We start from the raw sequence: 19,880 nt of genomic DNA, 5'->3' as shown, positions 1-19,880 counted from the left end.
GACACATGATGTGGAGGCTCCTGGAGGTCTTGATGTGTGAGATGATTCTGCTGGACAGATCTTCATCACTGAACCTCCTCCTGAAGTACTCCTCCTTCTGGACGTCAGTGAAGCAGACTGGGAAGAGACAAGACATTTTGACCTTGCGGCGGTGGTCATAAAGGAAATGTTATGCTTTCTTTGTCAATGATTAACAAATGACTCATCACAGAACCCACAGTGTCTTTTGTCTACAGTCGGAGGAACAAAGGAGGACAAATGTAAAGGAGAATTGGTGTGTTCACTTTTGTTTGTTTTGTTTTTAACACTTTTATTTTCAGGCGAAACACACACACACACACACGCACCTGACTTCCTGTAAGTGTAGGGGGCGGAGCTCGTATCATGTGGTCCAGGATCATAAACAGGGAGGGAACCTAAGTGAAGTGTGAAGTCTTCAAGTTTAGACTCCATTTTGATTGGACGGAGAAGGAAGAAGGGAGACTAAAGCGTGAGGCAGGTGAGTGTTAAAACAAGGTGTTTGTGGTGTTACTGTGAGAGTGTGAGTCAGTTTAGTCTCTGTGGACTGTAGAGGAAACACATGTTAGAATAAAGTCAACACTTTGATTCTTCTGTGGACACAAAGTCCTGATAGGCTGAATAATACACATTAAAACTACTGGAACTAAAGACCAGGAGCCCAGACGTTCAAATAAAGAATAACAATAATACAGAGAGAAATCAATCAAACGTATCTAAAAGCTTCTCGTCACATCATATTAGTTCTGACACAACTTGTAAATCAACTATCGGTGCGTCGTCTCCACCGTGTTCAAGAAAGGAGAAGAAAGGTCTCCAGATTTCCTCAAACCTCCTAAATTTACCTTTCACAATATCACTTTCTTCTTCCACAGACCAGTTTATTGTGCTTTCTTTCAGCCACTTATTTCTACTTGCTGCCTTTATATTCTTCCATTGTAAAGCAATAAGACGCTTTGCTTGTAACAGAAACGTGTCTATGAATGTAGATTTCTTCCTCTTCAGTGTTTAGAGGATAGAAGTGTAATAGAAATGTTTCTGCAGATGATGGCATGTTGATATTCAGGATTTTATCTCTCATACACTTCACATCCTTCCAACATGTCAGGATTAAGATGTCTCCAAATATCCAACACATTTCAATCTTTCATCAAGTGTTGGATCAGTTTTCTTGATGTGGCCTGTGTATCGTCAGAGCCTGTTGAACGTCTTTCACTGGGTCCAAAGAGTTTCATATCACCTGCTATAAAGTGTTCCTCCTGATCTGGTTACAGATTAACACTAAGAAAGCATTGTAGAAATTGGATTATCATCGTTTGGACCATGAACATTAATGTAATGTCCTTCCTGGCTGTCAAACAGAACCTTTGAAGGAAAGATGATTCTCTGTCTGTTGATCCTCATCATGTAGCTGCTGTCACTCTTCATCATACGTCCTCTGTTTTTTGTGAATGTCTGCAGACACATCTGAGTCAAACGAGTCGGTCTTTATAATAAACTTCAGCTGCTGGTTCTATCTGTAGTTCAGACTCTTGATAATGAGAGTTCTTGGTGGAGGTGTGTCTTCGTTCTCCTTTCACCGCTGTGGTGGACAAATTCTGTGTGCATGCTCCAAAGCCAGACGAGCACGAGCCTCCATTTCTATAAAAACCTCACATGCATCTCGCCCTTCCTCATTCTCTGACAAACCCACTATCCTCAGATTATTCCTCCGACTTCAGTTCTCCATGTCGTCGGCTTTCTCTGTCAGCAGCTTCACTTGAGTTTCCAAAGTGTTTGTACGAGCCCGAAGTTGAACGATGTCGTCTTCTGTCCTGATATACGTTCCTCTGCTTCCTTCACTGTCTGTAACTTCTTTAATTAATCAAAATATGCCGTCTAGTTTATCTGAGACTCGTTTTTCCGTCCCCTTGATTGTGTTTGTGACATCTGCATCACAAAGGTTAAAGTCAACGTCTTTGTCAGACTCACAATCTCCATCATCATGTTTCATCAGTGTGCTCAGATTCCAGCTGAATCTCTGAGTCTTCAATGTTTGTTTTCTCCTGAGACGTTTTATTCTTCTCTGCAGGATTCTTCAAACTTTAGATAAATGTTTTACATCAAATACCTTAACTAGGGATGTCCCGATCCGATCACGTGATCGGAAATCGGGGCCGATCATGTGGTTTCAGACTCGATCGGAATCGGATGTTACATCCCGATCAGTCATCGGATATATATATATATGTATATTTATTCTCATAATTTTTTATCACCGTTATGTGGTGGTACAGAGTCAGACCGTCCGACTTCACTTTTCTGCAGTGACACTATTGGTTGAATTTTGAACGTGGACCCAAGCCCGATTTTATTTATTGTTTTACATCCGAGTACATTTTTGGGCAGAACACAGACATGTGCGTTAAGTTACCCTGGCAAACCTGTGGATAAAATGTCTGCAGTGTTGAAATAACAGAAGCGAAAACAGTCCAACGGTGACATGTAACATCTGCAATACAACCGTTTCGATAAATAAATAAATGTGTTTTGATACAGCAAATAGAAAACAAACACTCAAAGAATACAACAAGTTCACTCAAGCAATACAGGCAAAGACACTGAAGCAACAAACACTCGCAGATACTTTCAAAAGTTAAGAGAAATATCCTCAAGACAGCGACATGGCCAAAAATATTACAGAGAAGGTAATTAAATGAATCGCTCTGGATAACCAGCTCATCTCCGTGGTAGAGGATCAGGGTTTTCTTCTTCACCTGGAGTTGTTGAATCCCCGGTATGTCCTACCATCTCTGCATTACATTACATTGACTCCACTTTCGAGTTACAACGTGCTGGTATGCGCACTAGTTTCCTGGGTCTCATACAGCAAAGCATGTAAAAGAGGCGAAAGAGGAGACAAGCAACACGTCCACGTCATTTTACATAACAACATAAGGAATATGTAAAAAGCAGTGGATGATATGGAGGTACCAAGTTTGGGCTGCGTCTCACCCCCAATTTCCACTGGATACGTCTCCGCTGCGTTGCGTCTCCGCCACGCCAGCGGAGCAGATACGTTTCACTTTAGTCAATGTGTCAATCCCCACCAGGTCCGCTGCGCTGCGTATCTGCTCCGTCCCAGCTCCGGCAGTCCGGAGCCCTCCGGCAAAAATACGCAGGACTTCTATATCTGCCGGATGCCGGAGCACGACGCAGCAATTCAGCTGAATTTAGCACCGAGCAAACAGGAAGTCAAGCGCTAAAATAACAAACAGCATCCGGTTACCTTTCAAAATAAAACACTCCGTGTTGACACCAGCACACAAATCTCAAAAAACAGACAAACACAAGCTCTTCTGCCGATCCCTCGATCGGGAACACTTCGTGTTATTGTTCTTAATAACACAGACCTATAACTGCGGTCGTGAGTGATTATGTGATTATCGCGGGAACTCCTCTGCTTCGTGAGCCAGCTGTCTACCGTACTGCGCCGCAGCGGACTCAAACCGCAACCAGTGGGGATTGCCGGACGGCAGACGGCGGAGCAAAACCGGATTGGAGCTGCAACGCAGCGGACACGTATCCAGTGGAAATTTGGGGTCACACACACTTCAGCTGCTGTAACGAGGGTCTGCTGTCACAGTGCAGCATCACACACTCACCTGCTAACACAAGGAAGGTGGAGGCCAATGTTGGAATAGCATATGCAGAAAGAGCCATATGAAAGTATAGACTTTTTTTCAATAACATAAAAAAAACTATTAAGGAATGCAGGTACTTTTTTTCTTAATGCAGCTGTATTATCCAGGAAAATATTATTTCAGGCTAAGTATTGGATTGGGACTCGGTATCGGCAGATACTAAATATTAAAGGACTCGTATCGGATCGGGGTAAAAAAAACCTGATTGGGACATCCCTAACCGTAACTGTAAGAGGGTTGCTATTATGCTGCCTCTCAGCACCTCTCCATAACCAGACCTAACCTCATCTTACAGAATTCCTATAGGAGTTCTGGAGATGTGTAAGATTTTATCAGAACCAGTAGAATAAAAACAGATTTCCAGCAGCACCGAGGAAATCCTGACAGAACCAAACACTTTTCTTAAAGGATCCCTCAGAGATTTTCAGAGATTTATGAGAATCCAAACAGATTCTGTCAGAAATGTTTAAAGTCCTGTTGGACTTGTTGATGAAGATCCGGTCCTCTCTGTTTTACTGATTCTTTTGTTCTGAGCTCACAGTTCATGTTTCACCTCTCAGACCTGAAGATGAGTGTTCAGTCCAGCAGACAGAGAGCAGAACCTCCAGGATCCATCTGTCCGTCTATGAAGAGTGACCGGTCCAATGATTGTCCTCCATACTTCAGTCCTGAACCTGGACCATCAGACACAAAGTAAGAGCACTGAGACGACTCATTCAGTGTTTGCTGGTAATGTTTTGCTGTAGAGTAACATCAGGCTCCAGGACTGAAGAAACACTTACATAAAGTCTTTGAAAGTCTCCTGAACACTAACATGTCTGAACTCAGTCAGATCCTGGAGGACACTAACAAATCTCAGCAGGATGAAATAGATGGTGGAACCATGACGTATGTTTGTAGGCTAACCCTGAAGTTAGCATCGCTCTGGCTCCCTCCACAAACAGCCTGTCAGATTTTTGACTTGGATTTTGGATTATTGCAGAAAATAATCTCTGTGACAAACACGAGTTTCTGATACTGACACATTTTGTTCTGAGAGATAATCTTCACACATCATTTTCATGACACACTAAATGCTGAATTCAAGATGAAAAGTATCGACACTTTGACTTTTCTCTGTGAGCGTCTGAGCTTCTCAACAGTGTCGACCAAATCTGGATGTTTTTAACAACAATCATCAAATCATTGTAGTTCTAAAGAAATGTGTTCACAGAGAGAGGAAGAGGAGTCATGTCTCTGTGAAGAAGCAGCCCACCTGCTGTGTTTGGTGTCAGGACGTCCTGAAGGATCCGGTCTCTACCAGCTGTGGACACTGGTTCTGCAGACGCTGCATCACCTCATACTGGGACCAGTCTGCTTCACCAGGAGACTCCTCCTGTCCCCAGTGTGGAGGTAAGACCCAGAACAACAGCTGGACTGTGGACAGACAGTCAGAGATAAACTGTACCAAGTCACACTGAACATCTCAACATGTTAAAGCCACATTATGGAGAAATTCTCATGTTGTGTGATTTGGCGCCCCCCACAGTTTCTGAGTGCAACACCACTGTAGTAAAAACAAATCCCAGGTGTGTAACAGTTTGTCAGACGTAATATAGGTGCTGACTACAAACACAACTCATGACATCATCACAATGTTACGTGTTGAAGTGAACACGTATGTGAGGCTGTGATCCTACAAGTGACAGAGACACCGTTCACCTGTTACAACACACCTGACCATCAACACGACTCTGAAGCTGCTGCTTTAACCTCAAAAAGTTACATCATGTTGCTTTAAACATCTCAGCTTCTACATGTCATTACATTTATTTAGAGACTTCAGAGGCATTCAGACCAAACACCAGGACAAATTAATTGATTGTCTAGATTACACACAAAGTCAATGAAAAGACCCGAAGAGACTCAAACTTTATATATTCTGATACTGATGGATTGTTATTGATCATGAAAATAATCCCAGATTGTCAAATTCTCTCAAACATTTTTCTCTTCCAGTGAATGTTGGTCTGCAGGAGGTTTTAGATGAACATAAGATCAGTCTGAGGGGGAGATGTGAACGTGTGACTGAAGGAAGTGCTGGAACAGGAAGTGCTGGAACAGGAAGTGATGGAACAGGAAGTGGAACCCTCCTCAGCAGGATCTACACTGAGCTCTACATCACAGAGGGACAGAGTGAAGAGGTTAATACCCAACATGAGGTGAGGCAGCTTGAGACAGCTTCCAAGAAGAAGACCTTCAGTGAAACTCCAATCAGGCGCTGCGACATCTTTAAAGCCTCACCTGACCAACAGAGACGCATCAGAGTCGTTCTGACCAACGGCGTCGCTGGAGTTGGAAAAACCTTCTCGGTGCTGAAATTCACTCTGGACTGGGCAGAGGGCTCCGAAAACCAAGATGTCAGTCTGCTGGTTCTGCTGTCGTTCAGGGAGCTGAACCTGATCAGAGATGAGCAGTACAGTCTTCTCAGGCTGCTCCATGTTTTCCATCCAACATTACAGAAGGTGACAGCAGAGAAGCTCGCTGTCTGTAAACTTCTCTTCATCTTTGACGGCCTGGATGAAAGCAGACTTTCACTGGATTTCAACAACCATGAGGTCGTGTCTGATGTCACACAGAAGTCATCAGTCAGCGTGCTGCTGACAAACCTCATCCAGGGGAAGCTGCTTCCCTCGGCTCTCGTCTGGATCACTTCCAGACCTGCAGCAGCCAATCAGATCCCTCCTTCATGTGTGGACAGGGTAACAGAAGTACAAGGCTTCACTGACGTCCAGAAGGAGGAGTACTTCAGGAGGAGGTTCAGTGATGAAGATCTGTCCAGCAGGATCATCTCACACATCAAGACCTCCAGGAGCCTCCACATCATGTGTCTGATCCCAGTCTTCTGCTGGATCACTGCTACAGTTCTGGACCACATGTTGACTACAGACCAGAGAGGAGAGCTGCCCAAGACCCTGACTGACATGTACTCACACTTCCTGCTGGTTCAGACAAAGAGGAAGAAGCAGAAGTACCATGAGGGACGTGAGACGAGTCCACAGGAGCTGACGGAGGCTGACAGGGAAGTTCTTCTGAAGCTGGGGAGGCTGGCGTTTGAACATCTGGAGACAGGAAACATCATGTTCTACCAAGAAGACCTGGAGCGCTGTGGTCTTAATGTCACAGAGGCCTCGGTGTACTCAGGAGTTTGTACAGAGATCCTCAGAAGAGAGAGTGTGATCTTCCAGAAAACAGTCTACTGCTTTGTTCATCTGAGCGTTCAGGAGTTTCTGGCTGCAGTCTACATGTTCCACTGTCACACCAGCAGGAACATAGAGGTACTGAAGGTCTTTGCAGAAGGTTGGAGGTATCATTACAATTACCCATCCCTGGATGACTTCCTGTGGAGTGCCATGGAGAAATCCCTCAACAGTAAAAATGGCCACCTGGACCTGTTTGTTCGCTTCCTTCATGGCCTCTCTCTGAAGTCCAACCAGAGACTCTTAGCAGGCCTTCTGGGTCAGACAGACAACAGTCCAGAAATCATCCAGAGAGCCATCAACAACCTGAAGCAGATGAACAGTGATAAGATCTCTCCTGACAGAAGCATCAACATCTTCCACTGTCTGACGGAGATGAACGACCACTCAGTCCATCAGGAGATCCAAGAGTTCCTTAAGTCAAAGAACAGATCAGAGAAGGAACTCTCTGAGATCCACTGCTCAGCTCTGGCCTACATGCTGCAGATGTCAGAGGAGGTTCTGGATGAGTTGAACCCATACAAGTACAGAGCATCTCCAGAGGGACGACTGAGACTGATTCCAGCTGTGAGGAACTGTAGAAAGGCTGCGTAAGTCCAGATATGTTAAACATTATGAAGTGAGGTAAAGCTGAGGCCTTCAGTATTAAAGATCAACACTTTACACACATTAATAATATAAAACCTTAACATTATACACATTTACCAAAACAAGTATTAAACCTGCTGATTGAATAAATGATCATCACCAAGCTCAGAGTAGAAATGACATGAAGTCGTCTTGTTTCCAAAACATTAACCTCAGCCAAGTGAGAAAATTATTACCCATGAAATCATAATAAAACAATGTTTAGTTGGAATTCTTGTGTTTCTGCAGTGGGGGGCATTAAATGAATGAAATGGGAGATGAAAAGCAGATGGAGCGACAGAATAAAATGCAGATCATCATGTGAACATGAAGCTGAACCAATATAAATCACAGCACCCTGTAAACTAACATCTGACACATTACGTCTTACTTATTTCAACACTTTTGTCCTAAACTGTCATTTCTGCTTCATTATTTCCCTCAAGGACACTTCAACATGTATTTATGTTTATTTTTACGGCACTTTAAAAGCACTCACATCAGTTTGTTGGACACAAATAAAACAGCACGATGAAAGAGTCACAAGAAAAGTATCACAGCGACAATTACAAATATATACATAAAGACAGCAGAATGAAGAAAATGGACAAAAACAAATATGTTAAACCTAATTAAAATAAAGATGAAATATACAGGTGTGTTTTGAGGGGGATTTAAAATGGGCCACTGATTCAGCCCAGCTGATCTCCTCAGGCAGGTCAAAGTCTGGAGGCTCATGTGGAGCCGAGGAGCTCAAGTTTCAAACTACAAGCCTTGTGATCGCTGACTGACCAGCTCAGGCCGAACAGCTGACCAGCTGAGCTACAGCTGCTCATGTTCATGTGCTTTGTGATGCAAAATGTGTAGAGTCTGTTTTCATAGTAAAGAGTCAGATTTTATCTGATTTAAATGTTTTATTATCTGTATTCACAGACTGTTTGACTGTCAACTCTCAGAGACTCACTGTGAAGTCATCGCCTCAGCTCTTAAGTCCAACCCCTCACATCTGACACATCTGGACCTGAGTCACAACAAACTGTATGATTCAGGAGTGAAGCTGCTGTGTTCTGGACTGGAGAGTCCAAACTGTCGACTGGAGACTCTGAGGTCAGATTTTGTGTTTTTTCTCTGTGTTTATTAAATTTAAATCTAGAAGAGAAGTTTTACATTTCCTTCAGTTCACACAAACACACACACACACACACACACACACACACACACACACAGCACAGTCTGATCAGTGATGAAGATGATGGAGGATGAAGCTCACAGTCAGTCAGCTGTGTGTTGATGGAGATGACAGTGGTGATGAAGATCTGTGCTTTGATTACAGCTTTTTACGTGTGTGAGACAGAGCTGCTCGTTTGTGTTGAAGGTGAATCGATGGTGTACAACTTTTCTGTTTGCTGGTTGAAGTCTGTCGGCCGGTCAGTCTGTGATCAAAATGATGTCCCAGGCTGCTTAGAGTCCGTACATCCAACAACAATTCCCACAATTCCTTGAGAACAATCCCATAATTCCTCTGCAGTTTCCTTCAGGTCAGAGTAGATTAGGAATGAGACGGATCGGTGCTGGAACTCTGAACCTGCTGGTGGTGCACAACTGACCACAGTTACTCTAAAGAATTATTTCAGAGTTCACCTGGCTCTTATGCTCACTGTGCCTGCAGCGTACAGAAACAAGATGTTCGATTTACTTCTGCTTGCAAATCCATCAGGTCTGAAGGGGATTTGACCTCATAGATTTGATGCTGATTGACTTGTTCAGCTTCATATTTAAAACAGATCTAATATAACATTAAACATAAGTTACTGGTTTATTCTCTCTGAACCTCTTAATCATTTGATACCTTCTGCTGTGAATAAAAACAGAAACCAGTGTTTTCTTCTCTGTCAGACGATAACAGACGTGTGTTTGTTTATTTTATTTTACTTTATGATGATATGTGACGTTTATACTGACTAAATTAAACCCAGGATGATTTTGATCTGAAACAGTAGAATCAAATCTTCTGATGAGTTTGTATAGATGGAGCCTCTGCTGGAGATGCAAAGTGGAGGTGGAGTCACTACGTCTTTATTGAAGCAGCAGCCCGTTGTCATTAATATTAATGAGAGCTCTGTTTCACTTTGTGTATCTAACAGTTTTGGACCTGCAGCCTGTTGGGTTCAGGTGTTTGGAGCTTAATTTTCTAAACTTGTTCAGTTCTGAACAGATGATCAAACACTAAATGATTTCAAGCAGGAACATTGTCCTCTAAACTCACTTCATTTATTCTTTATTCAGATTGAGGGGCTGGAGTTTGTCAGAGATCAGCTGTGATTCTCTGGTCTCAGCTTTGAAGTCCAACCCCTCCCATCTGAGACATCTGGACCTGGGTTGGAACAACCTGCAGGATTCAAGAGTGAAGCTGCTGTGTGATTTTCTGCAGAGTCCAAACTGTGGACTGGAAACTCTGAGGTGAGTTCACTGACTCTCTGTTACTGTTGTATATCTTAAATGTTTAATTAACAATTGAAGCTAATTTATGTTCAAACATACATTTGTAAATGTTTTGTTCATATTTTCATGTCTCTTGATTTAATTTAGCCGGCAGTCACTAAAGACTTGTGTTTCTTATAGAAACTGTAGAAAATGTAAATTAATGTTTAAATTTTTCATAAATGGTCTCATCTGAAAACAGATGATCTTCTGCACTCATATTTGATCTAAAATCATCAACTTCACTTAAATGATTTTCATGTTAGTAATGTCTGATCATGCTCACACACACACACACACACACTATAATTGTAGTTATTAATGTGTGTTGATATGAACAGGTGGGTGAATGTTGTGTTGACAGGATGATGTCACCATGATGATGATCCACAATAGACAGGTGAGGCCACGCCCCCTCTGGTCGACCACCTTGGACCTTATTTTGGAAAGAATAAGACAAATAATGTTCTGCTCTGGTTTGAATTGTGTCATGAATCTCACAGATGATGTTTGTCAGTTTAAAGAAACATTTTCTCAAGAAAGTCTCAGTTTGTCATAAAACTAATAAAATATAAGACTGTGAAAACATGTCATTATAAAGACAACAGAGCCAACAGTCGTTAAGTGACGTCTGGTTTAACGCTGACTGAAACCTTGTAGAGTCGTCCTGAATATCAGCAGCTCACAGAACTGACCAACTCTCCTTTCACATAACTGCAGCTGTCAGTATGACCACACCTTCTTCTGTGTGCAGGCAGCGGCCATCTTAGTGTTGGTGATGTATGTTGAGTGAGACGAAGTAGTTCACTGAGCGGTTTAACACAAAACTACATGAGATTTTACTTTACCACAAACAAACACTTTCTTGACTGAAATCAGGTCCCATGAGGTCCACCTGAAGGGGCGGGGCTTCTCCTCCCTATAGAGAGGTGTAGTCTGTAGTCCTAACACCAGAAATCTGTTAGCATGTTAGCATGTTAGCACATCCTGTTCCCTCATCTCAAAGTCTGTGAGTCTGTTTAATGTTTTTTCAGATAAATATGTGAAATAAGGTGTGTGGTTACCACAGGCTGAACATATTTACACGTTTTGTTCTCCAACATAAAATCCATCATTAAATGAACCACGGTTTAATTATAAAGCTTTTCATGTGTTAAAAAGTTAGCGGTTGCTAACGAGTGTCTGAATGAGACTACAGAGGTTGTCAGGGACATTAAAAATCCTCACAGCGAACACGGAGACTCATCTACTCACTAGTCCGTCTTTACAGGCCCACTTTAGTTACACACTATTCTAACTGGTGGGAATTAAACAGTTCTGGGTTCAAATATCAATGTATGGTAGAGAAGATGTCAGGATGTGAGAGGAGGGGAGATTCCCCCTCACCTGAGGTGTGGGGAGGTGTCAGGGATACAACAGGTGAGGAGTTCATATGAGGATGATAACAGAAGGCAGCTAGGATGACACTTATTGTCCAGTCAAACATCAGAGGGTCACTGCCTTGGGGAAGGCATGGGTAACACCTGTCATAAAGTATGTAACCACTGTTCTGCTGTATACAAGTCAAGACAATGTGGAAGACTGCAGAGAACACTGTGGCTCTTCTCTCCATGCTGCATGTATTAAAGAGAAACTGTCTCCTGTGTTTATCTGATCGGCTCTTCTGATTGGCCCTTTTAGAGACCACCCATCAAACTATTCAGAACCAATATCATCTGATAACAATCGGAGCACCTTAATTAGGACACAGTGATGTTGAGCTGCACATTTAAACCTGAACACATCTGATTGGATTATAAATTGATTTTTGGCTTCATCATTTTTTCTTTATTCAGATTGTGGAACTGCAGTTTGTCAAAGATCAGCTGTGATTCTCTGGCCTCAGCTCTGAAGTCCAACCCCTCCCATCTGAGAGAGCTGGACCTGAGAAGAAACAACCTGCAGGATTCAGACGTGAAGCCGCTGTCTGATCTGAAGGACAGTCCACACTGTAGACTGGAGACTCTGAGGTCAGTAGAGGGTTGGAGTCAGTCCACGCTGGTTTCAGCAGTATTGTTCTGAACACAGTCAGTATCAAAGTGAAGATCCAGTATTTCCTGTTTTCCTCAGTGAAGCTGTGAGAGGAGAACGGTGACAGGCTTCATGATTGGACAGAAAGACTGAGAGAGAACAGTCAGCCAATCAGACGAGCCAGAAGCTTGTTGTGATCTGGTGTTGAGTTGATGTGAAGACGTCTGTTCTTGTTGTGTTCATGTCTACAGGAAGTAAAGCTGGATTACAGCTGACAGCATCACAGGATGTGTAGAGACAGTCGTCCTCATTCATCACATGTGATCTCTCTAAAACACTAAAGAACTGATCAGCTGATCTGTGTCACAGCTCTCAGGTCTACGGTGGCCCTGAAGGTCAAAACACAACAACATTTCACAACAACATCAAACTGTGGACAGGGACTCGGGTTCTGTCCAATTACAAACAAGAACGCTGTCCCACCTTTTCTGTAATCTGAGATGTTGATGTGTTTTGACCTTCAGGGCCACCGTACAGATCAGTCTGACTGAAGCCTGCAAATCACTGCTCTGATTTCAGAGAAGCATCATTACATTTAGTAACCATGTGGTGTTTGTACAGAGCAGAAGCTGTGCTGAAGTCCAGTAACCACAGCTGATGTTTGACTGTCAGTCTGTGTATGAACATGTAGGAGCTTTAACATCATATATTCATCTGTCCATCTGTCTTTTGTTTGCTCCACATGTTTTACGACAGACTCCATATTTACATATTTGTAATGTTTCAAAGCAGATGAAATATTCAGGTGTGACTGAGACTCTGGTTTTTAACAGCTGTCAATCATCATTAAAGTGTTTGCAGCCATGATGCGTTCAGGGACTCTCTGCAGTTTATTTCACTGTGTACTTGAGTGAAACCTGCAGAGTAAACCTGTGAGCTTCACTCCAACACGTTAACATGAAGCTGAAAGGAAGCTGGCTACGCTACACAGCCGCTCCACTTGTGGTCTGAACAGGACTGAAGTCCTGCTGGTCTTTATATCACTGACTGACAGCTGATGGAGGGAGTCTCTGGAAACACTCATGTATCACTTCTGCTCTCTCTCATTCTCTCATCAGGTGGTCGTGGTGGTGAAAGGCGGAGGTGTTGAGAGGATCAGCTGTGTCCTGATGATCCAGAGAGGTTGAAGCAGCACCATCAGCTGGTGGGTGGAGAGGCTCTGACTGGGCCGTGTTACTGGGAGGTGGAGTGGAGAGGAGAGCTTCATCCAGCAGTGACTGACGGACCAATCACAACAAGTGGAGATGACTGTCAGTGCTGCAGTCTGAACTGCTCTGTTTTCTTTCTGTCTCTGATTCTCTGATATCCTGAACACACAGCGACTCTGCAGGTTTGTTCTGGTTCTGACAACAGAACTGGAAGTTATTGATGCACCAGAACACGGGCCCGTCATCAGTATGGACCCATAAAGGCTGTATGAAACAGAACATCAACATTTGTGCCAATATGACGGCCAATAAGACGACACTGTGATTACACACAGTTTTCTTGCTTTGCCCAGTGAATGTGCACATTTTGAAAAGCATTGTGTGTCTGCATGTGTCAGAGCTCCATCACGTTAGGAGAGAACAAAATAACATGTTAATGTCACAGAACCAGACAACGGCACCGCTCCGTTCTGACGTCCATCGTGTCCAATGGTCCAATAATTAAAGATTAGAAGTTACTAAAATACTTTTGAATAAATGACTTGTTTAATGGAGTATTTTAACAAAGTTGTATTGTTACTTTTACTTGATTAAAGGATTTGAATGCTTGTACTGTTACTGATGGAGAGCGATTATTTCACACAGAGTTCAGTTCTTAGTGACCTCCTTTATTTTGATCACAGCTTTTGAAGACAAAAAAAAAAAATTCAGGTCAGAAATCAAACTTTCAATCAAAAAGTTTTTCTCAGCTCAAATGCTTTAACATAAATCCATCATACCAAAACCAAAACAAAGAAAGGGGAAGATCTTTTTCTTCTGAGGAGCATCGCAGTGTTTGGTGTAAATTGTCTTTAAATGTCGCGTCATGCAGCTTCAGCCTTTAATAACGGCGATCGGTCTCAGTTTGATCGCCTTCCTACTGATTCCAGCGTCGTGACACGTGTTGACAACATCCGTCACGTTCTTGTACGATTCAGGAGCCTTAAAACAAAAACAAAGAAAACAAAATGAGTCAACGCCACATCCACGTACGGGAGATGTTTAGTGCCACGTAAAGGAATTCTTATAGATCAAAAATCTTTGAAAAAGGACAAAATGTTCCTTTAACTTCGCACTTTAAACAAACTGAATATTAATAATTATAATAAAGAATTGACACATTTTAAACATGATTCTAAGCGCTGTAACGTAGGCAACTGGACATTTCACCTCTAAGCCAAGAGGCTTCTTCAGTTCTAACTAACTGGAGGAGCTGCAGGCTTTTAAACTCTGTGTGGGAGTGTCCTTACAGAATGTGAGAGTGTCCTTACAGAGTTGTTAAGGTCACGTGCGAGCTCTGAGTTTCAGAGTGGTTAGGACCACTTGTGGACCCAACCGGTCTTCATATGGGTTGATAGGGCTAGGTGAGCCCAGGTGACTCTGTAAGGACAGTCCCACACAACGTTTAAAAGCCTGCAACTCCCCTCCAGTTAGTTCGAACTGGAGGAGCCTCTTGGATGTGAGGTGAAACGTCCAGTTGCCTACGATATGGCATTTAGAATCAGCATGACCTGGATGACTGAGAACCTTCATCAACATTTCCAACACGACCAAAGATAATTCACCTCCTCCATGACCAGTTTGGGTGAAGCCACTCGGATGGCGATGCCCATGTCGGCCAGTTTGTCCAGGACGTCCTGGAAGTCCAGGTTCCTGCGGGACTTCGCTCGAGACAGAGCGCGACCCTGAAACAACGGACAGGTGGAGAAGTCAGACAATACATAGTCATATATATGTTTCTTATATATAGTGATCATACACATTTTAGTGTAATGTTTTACAGAGTGTTTGCTAGTTGTAGTTGAGTTTTTTACTGCTTATTTTCATTTTACCAAATGACTACGGTTGTCAAAAATAGCAGCGAGGGATTTGTTTTAAAACGTAAGAACACTAGAGACTCGTACCGCTCCGTGACAGGTGGTGCCGAATGTCTCCGTCATGCCTTGATCGGTCCCTGTGAGGACGTAACTGCAGGTTCCCATCGTCCCTCCGATCAACACCGGCTGACCTGTGAGCTGAAACAAGAGGATAAAAAAATTGATGGACACTGCGTCAGATCTCCAGCAGCACTTTTAAAACCTGACTGAATAGTTTGTTGCTGGAGTCTGTACCTGGTAGTCTACAGGGATGAGGGGGTGGTGCGGGGGGAACGCTCGGGTGGATCCTTTGCGGTGAACCAGCAGCGTCCTCTGCTTCCCGTCCACCACGTGCTCCTCCACTTTGGCGATGTTGTGAGAAACATCGTAGATGACGTGCATGTCGAGGTCGTCCGGCGTCGTGGCGAACACTTTAGAAAAGGCCTGAAGAACAAAAGTTTAAAGAGTCAGTCAGCGGGTGTTGTTTCACAGAGTGCTCATTTAAAAAAGGGCCCAACACACGTTAGCCACTCAGAGCTAAGCAGCTAATAGCTAACATCTTTTCTATTAAAGGATTTTCCTAAAACAATGTGGTGTTGATGCACATGTTTCACATCAGTCATAAAAGTATTCTGAGTGAATGATGGAAGGTTCAGTAGATACAAATGGATTTCTGATGGATCGACACCAGAATGATCAAAGTCAACCTGGACGACGTTCCCTGGTAAAATAATGGCTGAGGTGGCGGCCATTTTGAAATTTAAGTGACACAAGTGGAATATACAAAACAACAACAAAGAGACAACAAGTCTTATTTTTGCTTCTATGCTGAATTTGAACTATGTTACTGTCCTCTATTAGACCTTTTATGTTTTTATCTTTGTTTCAGACCACGTGAGCCTCAACAATAATTTATTTTTAGTTAAATGGTGACTTTTAATAACCTGTTTTTAAAACTTGCATCCTACTTTCCTAAAAGTAAGCCCAAATATTTGTCACTAATATTCCTTGCTCCGGTCAGTTGGGTCTGATTCCTGAGATGACTCCGGCCTCAGATGGTCTCTTCGGCTCCAGGTGTGTTTACCTGTCTGGTGAGGAAGGTCATGGACGAGCGGTTGACCCAGGCGTAGTTTCCTGCGGCCGCCATCCCCTTCAGGTAGTCCTGTCCTTCCTGTGACGTGATGCGAGCACACGCCAGCTGGCGGTCGTTCACCGTGATCTTGTCTCTTTTCATGGCCTTCTCCATGGCGACCAGAGCGTCTGTTTGTGAGAAAAATCACTTTACATGTTTATTTCTGACATTTTTCTGTGTATTTGAGAGTAAAGATAGTGAAACAATATCGTTTTGGATCTTCTACTGTTCTACTGTAAAATTTCAAAGTGATTATCAGTGAAGATTTGAACACTTTAAGAGGTGCCGGTGCCATTTTTATTGTATTTTGGGCTCCTGGTGCTTAATTCTTTGTTAAATAAATAAAATGAGAAGTCAGACTGACAGCTGGATTTAGTGAGGACAGTTTAAAATGCGCTTAACAAACATGAAGAGTCAAACTGTGATCCGGGTGTGTGTCGCGCTGCACCACCTACCTGTGGCCACCTGGTGTCCGAGGCCTCTGCTGCCGCTGTGGATCATCACACACACCTGACCTTTGTGGTCGATGCCCATCTTCTTGGCGGCGTAGTCGTTGTAGATCTCGTCCACCACCTGGATCTCAGCGTAGTGGTTTCCAGCTCCCAGAGTCCCCAGCTTCAACACACAGACACACACAGGAAGTCAGTACGACCCTCTGCACGCTCACCGACTCATACATGTAAATGTATCGCACACAAATCAGCTCCACGTTAGCCGATGTCGAAGTTGTTTTAAAGGCAGAGTTTAACAGCGAGCAAACATCCACAGGTGTACATCAGGTGTGAGCCCCGGGGCTGCTGGGATACCTGCGGCAGGCCTCTCTTCTTGGCCTTGGACGAGACTTTGTTGGGGTCGGCCTGCAGCATCCTGCCGTACTCCTCGCAGTGCTCTTTGTCTTCAGCCCAGGCGTAACCCTCCCTCAGGGACCAGTCCACCCCCATCTCCAGAGCCTCCTCCAGGTCCCTGACACACACACACACACACACACACACACACACACACACACAGGTGACACAGGTGAACAGGTGTAGAGGGAGTGTGTTGAGCTGTGTCCTCAGTCCTGCAGGATCCGTCCTTACTTGGCTCCCATCGGGATGACTCCCTTGGATCCGACTCCCACTGGGATGTGGTCGAACAGCGACTGAGCCAGCTGCTCCTTCACCGGCTGAACGTCGCCCTCGTCCAGGTTCGTCCTCAGCAGACGGACGCCGCAGTTTATATCAAAACCAACGCCGCCTACAGGACGAATGAAACGTGACACAGCAGTTCAGAGATGATTCACCTCTAAAACCAACATCAGAGAACCACAGATCACTGAATGAGCTGCGGTTCAGCTGGAGACGTCACTGAAACAAACACAAGATGGCGACAAAGAGAAGCAAAACAACATAGAGCTATAACACAAAAACACAAAGAGGCATCACATGACCACAAACAGATTCTAGACAACAGACAAACCTTAAAATTACAAAAATAGATGCAACATAACAAAGACACAGAAAGTGATCAGATATTTATTCTAAATGACGACAAACAACATCTGTGTCAGTCGTGGTGTCTTGGTCTCGTCTTGTGGGGTGTTGGACCCTCTCATAATCCGTCCTTGCAGAAATGAGAAACGTACCTGGAGACACCACAGCATCCGGGTCGTTCATGTCGAAAGCCGCCATGTTCCCGATTGCAAATCCATATCCAGAGTGAACGTCTGGGAGCCCGATGGACCTCTGAGGGATCACACCATCAGCACGTTTACACAATGAAACCTCTCTGAGGGTTTGTAAAGAACGTGTGATCATGATACTCACGTGTACGATCCCTGGCAGCGCTGCCACGTTCCCGATTTGTTTCATGGCCGGCAGGAATCCTCCCACGCCTGAAATACAAGAGAGACACAGTAAAAACCAGCGCAGACGGATTCAGCAGGTTAGAGAGGATGAAGAGGTGAAACGCTGCTGACCTCCTCCTCGACAGGCGTTACGGAGCTCCTCAAACATCAGTTTCTCCAGCGGCTCATTCACATAGAAGTTTCCTTCAACCTGAGAGACGAAGAACAGAGTTTTAATCATCATGTGGACGTCTGATCTGCTTTCAGACATGCACAGAAATACAGTGTTATGTTCTCCATGTTCATTCATTTATTCACTGGTGTTGAAGAGTGTCAACGTTTGAAGAAGTTTATTTCAGTTTTGTGCTCTATTGTTTCAGATTTCTTCATTAACATGTTTTATCAAATTACAGATTAATACAGCCATGAAAGAAACAGTCAGCACTCGTTACTGACTGATTACATTATTACATTTCCCTCTACAGTATTGCTTCATTTTAATATCTGTCCTGTTTCAGTAATATTACATTTTTGTCCTGTCTGATGTGGCTGATGTTGTTTCATTTACTTGTATGACAGCACATTTTTAATCCAATTATTATTGTTTTCATCAACATCAGAATACTTTATATCATAGTTCTAATCTCTATAATAGACATCCAGCCTTTAAAAAAGCCTTCTACATCGGACTGACTTCAATTGGAAAAATAGTTAATTGTAATTTCGGATGCCCTGTAGACAAACTGTAGACTTTAGTCTGATATCTTTGTATTTTTTCCACATGAGTAGGATCCAGACTTTAATTCGGCTTACATTATATAGCGAATAAATGCGTCACGTAGCTACGTCAGCAGTTTTAACTTTGCTCTGCGGCTGATTTCGGGAATCATTTACTGATTCTTGTGACAACCTTTAATCTATTGTCTATTGTCATACTTTCAGAGGGGAGTTCCTGACTGGTCAAAGTGTACAGAAGTAGCCAACATGTGCTGACTGACTGTATTTAACTGTGGCTACGTGAGCTAACAAGCTAGCTAGAACATGTCCAGAGTCTCACCTGCATGTTGGGAACGAAGCCCTTTTTAATCCTCCAGCAGTTAGTGCCGATCTTGTCCAGATATTGCAGCTCATCGTTATAACTTCGACTCATCGTTGCGATCCGATAATGTTTGATTTCACTGTTTAATGCTGCGTTTGTTCCACCGGCTGTCTGCTGCCAAGTGCCAGCAGTCAGGACGCTACGGAAGCTCGCAGGTGTTTTGACAGCAAACCGCGGTTGTCCGTGACGCAGGAAAAATCAAATCTACAATGAAAAAACAAAATGTCTGAGTGACTGTTTGACTAGAAGCACCGAGAACAGAGAATATCTGCTGATATAACGTTCATCACACGTCCATGTTGTGTCGAATCTAAGAATGTTTGATAACAGTTACGCTGCTCGCTTGCCGTAGTTGTAGTTAAGTTGGTTTCATGAAGTTGAAGGCGACATGTCAGGTGGAGCCGGAAGTTGGCCTTCAAGACAAAAGCATGTTATTTCACACTGTTCTGTACAATAAAGAAAAAACAAAATAGTTAAAATCATTGAAAAGTTTTATCTCAGATTCACTTTCTCGTTCTTACAAACAGATAGATGTAGATAGATTTAATTGTTTTAGAACCACACAAATAGAAACTAACACTTTCAAGTGAGCAAATAAGTGATACGACTTTTCTTTACTTACATTTCTGTCAAAACTTCATTTTCAAGGAACAATGAGTCCTC

General features: G+C 43.3%; 2 protein-coding genes across 2 annotated transcripts in view; one reads left to right on the top strand and one right to left on the bottom strand.

Annotated features, from left to right (window-relative positions):
* Positions 1 to 19,880, top strand: part of LOC115595755 (NACHT, LRR and PYD domains-containing protein 14-like) — a 965,684-nt gene that overhangs the window by 148,483 nt on the left and 797,321 nt on the right.
* LOC115595779 (tRNA-splicing ligase RtcB homolog) lies at positions 13,914 to 19,519 on the bottom strand. Its single transcript, XM_030440598.1, has 12 exons — positions 19,176 to 19,519; positions 18,251 to 18,329; positions 18,099 to 18,166; positions 17,918 to 18,017; positions 17,373 to 17,529; positions 17,100 to 17,256; positions 16,749 to 16,908; positions 16,246 to 16,421; positions 15,417 to 15,605; positions 15,210 to 15,320; positions 14,871 to 14,990; positions 13,914 to 14,247 (listed from the first exon to the last, which is right to left on the bottom strand). The coding sequence occupies exons 1-12, from the start codon at positions 19,266 to 19,268 to the stop codon at positions 14,140 to 14,142; spliced, it is 1,518 nt and encodes a 505-aa protein (XP_030296458.1). The 5' UTR covers positions 19,269 to 19,519; the 3' UTR covers positions 13,914 to 14,139.

This window comes from Sparus aurata, chromosome 14 (genome assembly GCF_900880675.1).
Source record: "Sparus aurata chromosome 14, fSpaAur1.1, whole genome shotgun sequence".
In the NCBI taxonomy this organism is placed as follows: Eukaryota; Metazoa; Chordata; class Actinopteri; order Spariformes; family Sparidae; genus Sparus; species Sparus aurata.
The sequence above is the reverse complement of the archived record's forward strand: the minus strand, read 5'-3'. Positions and strand labels throughout refer to the sequence as shown.